This window comes from Lithobates pipiens, unplaced genomic scaffold, assembly GCF_037356315.1.
Source record: "Lithobates pipiens isolate NorthernLeopardFrog02 unplaced genomic scaffold, aLitPip1_a1.2 Scaffold_28, whole genome shotgun sequence".
Taxonomy (NCBI): Eukaryota; Metazoa; Chordata; class Amphibia; order Anura; family Ranidae; genus Lithobates; species Lithobates pipiens.
In genome coordinates, this window is record NW_027507789.1 from 94,567,733 (window position 1) to 94,577,524 (window position 9,792).

Genomic DNA, 9,792 nt, shown 5'->3' on the forward strand with positions numbered 1-9,792 from the left:
TTTGAAACCAATAATAAACAACCGCGGCCATTATTATCCAAACACTTGTCTTCTTGTCTTATTTCAAAAGTTATGAAAAAAAATTCCAGCCTGCTGTCCCATGAGGTAACACTACCTTTCCTCCATCCACTAAGGGGAACTGATGAACAGAAGGAGCTCAGGAGACTTGACGGTTGACAGCATTGAATCATGGGAAATTAGGTTTGGAAAATAAATTTTCCTTTGGCAGTTAATAGACCATAAGACTACACTTGCCTATGCAAGCCGAGTATAAAGAGAGAGCGTTATTTTCACAAGTTAAATACTAAGGGATTTCCTCCTTGTTATGAGGAGACCGAGGTGTGCCCATCATCCTCCTACAAGCCTGCAGCCGTATTCTTAAGATACCGAACCTTACTTGTGTGTAGGGTATCTATATTTGTGCCCCCAGTAGCACTGTAGTATTTATTTGCTTAACCTGATGTGTCAGTGGTGGTGAGGTTGTTCTCTGGGTCAGGACAGAAGAACAGAGATCTCAGTCTTCCAAGTGGCTCCTGCAGTGGTAGCACTACATACAATTTGTCCCTATAAAAACATTTCTTCTCATCTCCTGCTTTTTTGACAACTCCAAAATGTAGCGTTTTCCCTTGATTTCTGTCTCAGGGACAATGTTTACCAGGACAAATAGAGGGATTAAAGTGTATCTAAATCCAAAAACAAACAATATTTTGCAGCTTGCCAGTCCTTAGTTGTGAAAACTGCATTTGTTTTTTTTTACTTTATTAGCACATGGGGATTCTGCCAATAGCAATAGGTATACTAGGGTGATTTGGACTTTTGGACACTTCCCCCTCATTCCCCCTCATGGGACAGCAGGCTGGAATTTTTATTGAATAACTTTTGAAATAAGACAAGCAGACAGGTGTTTGGATAATAATGGCCGCGGTTGTTTATTATTGGTTTCAAAATGTTGTACATAACTCATCAAAACTCATCCAATAAACTTAAAGCTAGCCCAGTCACTACGGCTCAGGCAGCAACACAAAATACCCAAAAGGGGCATGTTGTACATAACTTATCAAAACTGATAAACTTAAAGCTAGCCCAGTCACTACGGCTCAGGCAGCAACACAAAATACCCCACACTTGAAACACTACAAGTAAAAAGCCATAATAACTTGTCCCCCTTTGCTGTTACAATTCTGTATTATTATTATTATTATTATTTTTTTTTGCAAAGTTGACTTACCACATAACAACAACCGCGACAAAATAAATTAACATGACCATACAGAATTTAAATACATTTAAACACAAATTTTTTATTTTATAGGGATGGAGGGAGGGAGGGGAGAGAACACCACAGCTCTTCTTCTGAGGCGAATGAGCCCCCCTCAGCGGAACCCCCTTTTTATAACCCCAAGAAAACTGGTTTAAACCAGTTCTTCCCGGGCTTTTTCACATGTCATGAAGAGGGGTCACCTGTACCCCTCCTCAAAAACATGTGACTAACAGCTGTTTCCCCGCTGGCCACAGGCTCTGCGGGGGAACTTGAAACAGCTAATCCAGCCGCTCTCCCATGAGGAAAAGGGGGGGCTAGAAACTGCCATCTCCCTTTTCCTGTCATTACTTGCATTGTAGTTCACAGAAGATAGCTGCACAAGCTATTGTTTGAGCTTTCCATTCAGTCCACAGGAAGTTCAAGGCCAGAAAGTTTCTGAAAGCATTATCACATATTTTCCTATTCTTGCAAAAAAATGTATGTACACTGAAAAAAATAAAAAACAATAAACCAATGTGTTCACCACATAGGACTGGTAAACTGATATATATTTAATTTTTGTTCTTGGAATTTGAAGAATATTATTAATATCTAATATTCTTGTATCTCAGAGGCGTTTCCGGATGATTAGCATTGATAGTCAAACTGACTTAAAACAAAGTGTGAGTTTATTTGTCACACAGTTGGCATCATAAATACAATGTAAAAAGTATAATAGTTCAGTTCAGTGTGGGTAAAAACATATCAAATAGAATAAAAAGTTATAAAGCTGTAATAAGCTTATGAAAGCATGTGTGCTTCATGGCTGCTGCCTTCTGTCTCCATGCTGTCTTGTGTCATCCAAGAAGAAGCAGGAAATGACATGCTTAGACTTCTGGCAGAATTCAGCTGTCCCAACTGATCAGTCTTTGTGTGAATATGTCAGTGTCATACCTCCCAGACTAGAGGGTGTGTGTGTCTGTCTCCCTTCAATCCGGAAACGCTGACTTATATGTTACATGTGAACGTCATAACCTCACAAAAACTTAGAATCTTGTATGGCACACATTCATTTCTGCTAACTTCAACAATATGCTATACAAAAGTAGATACTAACTCAGAGAGTCATATTGAGCTTGATTGACAAGCCCATATGTAACACTCCATACCTGAAGTAATGTGCTGGTCATGTAATGTCATATAAACAAACATCTACATAATATGAAGACATATTACCAACTTTACATTATATACTAATACTTATTATTATGACTGAAACTACTTTAAACTTATCTTAACAGGATATAATCCACAATGTATTATTGCTTTAGCTACGTAGACACATGTCTATTTTTGTCTTCTCATGAGATTCTGTACCAAGATACCATATATGTCATACTTAAATTGACTACATCAGAAACATCCAGCAATGCTCACCTTTAGATGAGGATATTTTTCACTGAACATTTGATCAAGGTCATTCACACATACTATTTATCATGATTAATCATAAAACCAAATATGTTTTGCAAGCTTGCCATGAATATAATATAACACCTATAAGTGGCGAATTAAGAATTTGGAATAATATTCTAACAGAATTAGATACATTTTAATCTCCCCAATAGGACAAAGACCACAGTGAAAACTTTACATACACTTTCCCTTTACATACAGTTTAATCATACCTCCCAACTTTCTGAGATGGGAAAGAGGGATACCAATTAGCAAAATTATGCAACGGACACACCACTGTTGGATATCCCCACAGAGGCGTAACCAGAACCTTGAAGGGCTCCTCGACTCTAGCAGGGATCCTTTTCTCGGAGCCCAGGGTCCTCAATCTCCATCTCTGCAGCCTCAGCAGAATGGACAGGAATAGCTCTGTACAGAGCTTCCCATTTATTAACAAACTGAAGCATAGTAAACACTTTACTATGCTTCAGTTATGCATGGATAAAGTGAGTGCAGTACCAATCACTCACTGTCCATTCAGAAAATGAGGGGGGTCGAGAGGGGCAGTGTGACAAGAGGGGGATATGAGGGGGGGGCACTGTGATGGTGAAGGAGTGTGATGGGGGAGTGTGACAAAGGGGTATTGTGACGAAGCAGTGCGACAGGAGAAGGGTGCCTGGGAAGTGTGACAGGAGGGGGGGAGTGTGATAAAGGGGGACACTATGAAAGGAGGGGGGCAGTGTGACAAAAAAAGGGCAGTATAATAGGAGCAGTGTGACAGAAGAGGAGCAGTGTGATGACGGGTTAGTGTGACAGGTTGGCAGAATCATGGGGGGTAGTGTGACGGGAGGGGACATGGTTACAGTAGGACACCCAGTATGCTCAGGAGCCAGGCTTATCTTACCTGGCAGGAGTAGCCCAGAGGCAAAAAGCGGGAGTCAGTGGCCCATGGTCCTGGCAACCGAAGACTGACGAAACACCTAGCACCAGGCTGGATAGAAGGGGCGGCAGGGTTGCCACCTCATCCCTTTAAACCTGAACACATATGAATTGAATACTAGCTCATTATGAAATACTTAAATTAGAACGAGCGTCAGTATCTAATCCCGGGCCACGCCGAGGGAGCTGACATTTTGTCTTTGGTGTGTCTTCCGGGTTCGCAACTCTGGCGCTGTGAGTGGCCTTAGCCGCGATGACATCACTCCCGAGTCTTCTTCCCGCTAAGGTCTGGCAGAGTCTGCCAGACCTGCAGTATCTCTTACCTATAACCGTACAGGTTTAGGCGATATTCACTTTACGTACAGGTAAGCTTTATTATAGGCTTACCTGTAGCTAAACATTTTAAAAATGGGTATACAACCACTTCATAAAGCCATAGAACCTGTGTAATTCATGTGTTGGGTTTTAAAAGGACGAGGTGGCAACCCTAGGGGCGGCGAATGGCAGAACCAATGCCCTGCATTTTGCTCCTGCATCCGTTGAACGCCTGCTTCTCCTCCTTTCACTCCCATTCAACGGCTGCAGGAGCAAAATGCAGGGCATCAGTTCTGTAATATGCTGCTACCCCTGCTGCAGGGCTGTCTTTTCACATGGGAACACTGGGCAGTTGCCTGGGGGCCCCCCAGGCAAGTGGGGCCCCACCTGCCCAGCGACCCTAGCCAAGCATGTCTGTTTGTATAACCAAAACAATGGCCGCTGGCTGGTGCTGCGGTTGTCTGAGTTTCCACCTGCTGAATCACGACTCACTATTGACTAACTGTCAGTCTGTCAGGTGAAGTTGCATGAGATGGGCGCTGCTGTTGCTTATGGGAGATATAGTCCGTGGCAGCAGCTGCGTGCTCAAGCTCACTGCTCCCGGGGGGTGGAGTTAGTCACTCTGAGGAGAGCAGTGCAGCCAGCCTACCATGTGCTACAACTACGATCACCGTTGCGCCACGGTCGGATATTTTGCCTGTCTCTGCCACTGGAAACGGTAGGTAAATCAAGAAATTAAGGAGTTGTTTTACTGGGCAAATAGTGTGGCAGTGGCAAAAGTGGATAAATGACAAAAAAAAAAATCCCGTTAGTTGACATTTGTGTTCTTCTGTCCAGTAATCCAGCCTCCAAGATCTATGAATATCAGTGCTCTTTTCTTCTGCAAACAACCTCCTGGTCACAGCAGACTCCTTCTCCATCCCAATCCCCGCTATTGGTTTATTACTTTGATAGGATGCTCCATACAGTTTTGCAATCTGACTGTACTGTTTTTATACAGTTTTAGATTGATCAAAAGGATGCAATTATGAGGGCCTACGTAAAGGAACCACTCAATCTGTATCAAACATGCCCTATATAGCTCTGTGGTTGTTAGCAAGTCTAAAGTAGATTGTGCTCAGATCATAATTTGTATGGTTATTCTGGTCCCGGGATACTGTTTTTTTTTTCTTTTTTTTAATATTTCACAGGTCCTAGGGTACTATTTTTTTATTATCTATGCCAGCTCCTTTACCTTCTGCATGTCCCAGGGTGTACTTTTTTTTTTACCTTCTTCCGGTCTTGGGATACTGTGTTTTATTACCTTCCATAAATCCTGGTGTGAGTGATTGTGTAGACAGGGCCCCAGTGCACTATAATGCGCTTAAGATCGCACTGCCCTGCTGCTCCTCTCATCCAGATGGAAACAGATGTGACAGTGGGGCCACATGGGTCCCCTGAAGCACGGGAGCAGGTGGCAATTGCGATCCCTATAGTTACAACTCTGTACCTCCGTAACATGCCAAATTATTTAAACCCACAAGTGTTTTTTTTTTGTTTTTTTTACTAATACTTTTCCTTAGTACGCCACCTTTTGAAATCAACAAATGCAATCATTTTGAAGTTGGTTGCAAGGTTTAGTATAGTAAAACACTTTTCCTAATTCGTTAATAAAAAAAAGTTTTAAATAAATAATTTGTTATTTTTTCAATAGCAAATATTTTTACACATCAGGATTTATTTCCCTGTAAACAAATTTAAATGGGCAGTAAAGTATGAATGTTACCTTTAGTGAAATGTAATACCAGTATAATCTCTCAACTGTGAAATTTCAAAAACAAAGGCAAAGAGTATTAAAGAAGACCTTCCGACCCCCTTTTAACAGACCAAGGGGACAGCTGAGGAAGAAAGAGCTACTTTATTTCAAAAGAGGGACAGTCCCTCTAAATTAAGGGCAGTTGGGAGCTGTGCTTTAATTACTTTTTAAACATATATCACAGAGACTCAGCAAACAGGTTTTACTAGTAATGTAACTGATCCAATTGTAGTAGGCGCAACATGACAGATTCCTACTGTAGCACTGGCTATAAATATTGTTCAAAATGCAGAAAACTACAGCAAGAGTGTCGGACCATTACCTTTGCCATAAGGATAAGGAACAATAAATTTGAGTAACTACATTCCCACTAAGATAAAAAGGAGGGTAGATCTTATTGCCACTGTGAAAACTGGCCTGTGTACACATTACCATGATTTTCCAGTGCAGCCATCTCATTTACACCTATTTCAATGAAGTGCTCTACAAGCAACAATTGCACAAAAAGAAGCACGGGCACAATTGGTGCATTTGTGGTGCAATTAAGAATGAATGGCACCATGCTGCATCTGCCAGAATGTAATGGGGTTGATTTACTAAAACTGGTGCAAAATCTGGTGCAGTTGTGTATGGTAACCAATCAGCTTCTAACTTTATCTTGTTCAGTTAAGCTTTGACAAAAAACTCTATGCAGTGGTGCACCAGATTTTGCACTCTCCAGTTTTAGTGAATCAACGTCATAGTGTTTTCATGTGGAACACATGCAATATCACAAACATTATTGCAATTCATAGATGTGAACAGAGCCTTAACTGTAAGTCTCATGCTTCCATATTCTTACCTGTAGAATGCATTGGGTGGGCTCTGATAATGTTCAGCAGGAGTAGGCCAGAAATGTTCAGGTTGGCTATGCCAAAGCAGCATGGTGACTTGTTAGATGTATAGAAGGAGTGCAGTGACGTTCACTTTAAAATTCCAAAGCAGCCAGATGTCAGCAAGTATATGGAGGACCGAATACACCCAGGCCAAGACTATTCTTATACAGCAGGTGGATGTCATGAAAAGCTCTGCCATTGGCTGCTTATCGCCTGCTCTCTGTTATCATTGGCTGATCTGAATAGAGCAGCCCTGCTCTTTGTGCGTGTGTGTATACATATACACAAAAAGAGACATCACACTCTGGGAGCTGTTTATATGTATACAAACACAGACTAAGTTCACTCTCTCTGTATACAGTCTCACATGTTAATACGGAGGTCGACCTTTTATCAGCTATAGGCGAGATGGACATCGCCAGTCAATGCAAATATAAAACAAGCTTATGTATACCTTGCAAATACAAAGAGTTATATCTGTAAAAGTGCATCTATAAATGATTGCCAAAAGTTACATGGTTTATAGGTAGGATGTATTTCCCTGTAAACACATTTAAATGGGCAGTAAAGTATGAATGTTACCTTTAGTGAAATGTAATACAGTATAATCTCTCAACTGTGAAATTTCAAAAACAAAGGCAAAAATGATTAAAGAAGAGCTTTCCGACCCCCTTTTAAACAGCCCACAATAAGTAAGTGTACAGTATTTAGGAAACCAGTAAACTTCACAATGGGAACATGCTTCTTTCCTACAGGTTCTAATTGCCTCGGCTCTAAATCCTGTGCTGTCATTCTTAAAAATACTGTAGTTGTTGACTGGCTTCTTTTTCCTTTATCATGAGCCAGTCCACTTATGGCGTTGTCCATATCTGATACACACACCATACGAGATCTGGGATGTCTTGTTATTGATTAATGGTGTATGCGTATTCTTCCTACATTTAGGGATCTCCAAACAATGGACCATCCGTTGTTCAGGAATTACAATTCCCATAATGCCTGTCTGTGAATGTCAAAGTTTTGTCAAAATGCCTAAATAAATTATAAAAAAGGTTTTGGCCAAATGAAAAAAAATTCTAAATGTCAAAGTCTGTGAATGTCAAGTGTAGTTGCTCAACAGTTGGAGGGCCGTAGTTTGGAGATCCCATCTTCCTGGACTGAGTTCTTTGGGCATCAGTTTTTGGCTTTTGGTTTTGGGTGGGGTATCTTTTGTATATTAGTTTCCTGGTGCATCATGGCAGCATACATATGGGTTGTGACTCTGCCCCCACAACCTGATAGGACTGGTTAACTATAAATCAAAGACAGACCCGGCTCACAGCATTCTCCTTTTTTTTCCTCACCTGATCAGGGCGAGGTACCCCTTAAAGAGGAAGTAAACCCTGATGAGTTTACTTCCTCTTTCATTCCCTGCAAAGGCAAAGCATAATGGACTACTATGCATCGCACTCGTGGCCGGCCACGTGGCACTCGTGTCAGGTCACGTGGCACTCGTGGCGACCATGTGGCACTCGTGTCAGGTCACGTGACACTCATGGCCGGTCACGTGGCACTCGTGGCAGGTCACGTGGCACTCGTGGCAGGTGTTGTGGCAAGTTGTCAATACACAACTTGTGGCAGGTGACGTGGCAAGTGGACAAATACAATACACAACTTTTGGCAAGTGGACAATGACATACAGCATATGCACTTGCCTTGCGATCGACATCTGTGACTTCTTCAATCAGGCATGTTGACAACTTCATTGATACCATAAATATAAATGAAATAAGATGTGTGTGTGTTTTTTTTGCACTGGTACACTGCAAGTATGAAAAGTTGATGTGACAGATATATATAAGTAAGTATAAGTAACTAACCATCTTCCAAAATTTCTAATTCAAATCGAAAAGATTAGAACAGAATATAAAAAAAAATATTTAATAGAATAAAATAGAAAGAATATACAACCATCTTCTGAAATTCTAATTTGAATAGAATAAATTTGAATTTCGAATAGTATGAAAAAAATGAAATAGATGCTAATAGTCTGCAAGAGATCTTATTAACACAAATGGTAATCTGCAAAAAAATTAAAAATTAAATAGATAGTATCTATATTCTATTCTGTTCTATTGTTTTTCTAGTCTATTCTCTATTTCTATTCTAATCTATTCTATTCAAATTCGAATTCATTCTATACGAAATTTAAATGTCGGAAATATATATATATTCAACCGGCTTCCGAAATTCGAATTTAGTACATCTTATTTCATTTATATTACTTTTCTGCAGAAGAGAATGACATTTTGCGACCCGACTTTGGGGCCACGTATCTCGGGGCCACTTATAGATAGGAGCCCCAAATTTGGTATGCAAACGCAGTAGAAATAGCACTACAACATATCCAATTTGGGGTTGCTAGCTCCAAGTGACCCTGAGTTATGGGGCCCCAAAGTCGGGTCGCAAAATATCAAGCACTTTTCTGCAGCAGAGAATGACATTTTGTGACCCGACTTTGGGGCCCCGTAACTCGGGGTCACTTGGTGCTAGAAACCCCAAAAGTTGGATATGTCGTAGTGCTAGTTCTACTGTGTTTGCATACCAAATTGGGGTTCCTAGCTATAAGTGGCCTCGAGATACATGGCCGCAAAATCGGGTCACAAAATGTCATTTTTTTCTAATTTGATTCGAATTTCGTTTGAATTTGTTAGCATTGTAATTCAGTAATTCGGATGCATACGAATGTCCGAATAATGAAAATTCGTCCGAATTTCGATTTGAAACGAAATGCACATGTCTACGCCATAGACAGCGGTGCCTGTATTCGGACAAATATCTCCTAAACTGTATAGGTTTAGGAGATATTTCTTGGACCTACAGGTAAGCCTTAATCTAGGCTTACCTGTAGGTCAAAGTGTGTTGTAAGGGTTTACAACCACTTTAACGTTTGTCACCCCAGCCAGGTTCAGCCTCTCCTGGGTGGAAGTCCTTCCTGTATAGTCTCTAAATGAGCTATATGGTTGGAGCCCCATTCTGGCAGTGCAGGCTTCTCAAGGAACAAGCTTTGATGTAAGTGCCAGCATTTCCTTTTGCTTTCCATATGCTTTTTACTTCTTTTCTCTGTGTTATGGGCGTTTGCCATTCCCAAGATGGCTGCAGCAGTGCAAGTACACTCTGAGCATGAGAGGCAG

The 9,792-nt window shown here is 41.0% G+C and overlaps 1 protein-coding gene across 1 annotated transcript in view; it reads right to left on the reverse strand.

The window, feature by feature from the left end:
- The window catches only part of LOC143935528 (transcription factor CP2-like protein 1), a 416,417-nt gene extending 409,649 nt beyond the window's left edge, over nucleotides 1-6,768 (reverse strand). The window contains exon 1 of the mRNA XM_077459472.1: nucleotides 6,586-6,768. Coding sequence (XP_077315598.1) covers nucleotides 6,586-6,668 — 83 coding nt within the window. The 5' untranslated portion in view covers nucleotides 6,669-6,768. The remainder of the gene's footprint in view (nucleotides 1-6,585) is intronic.
- Between the last annotated feature and the right edge of the window lie 3,024 nt (nucleotides 6,769-9,792).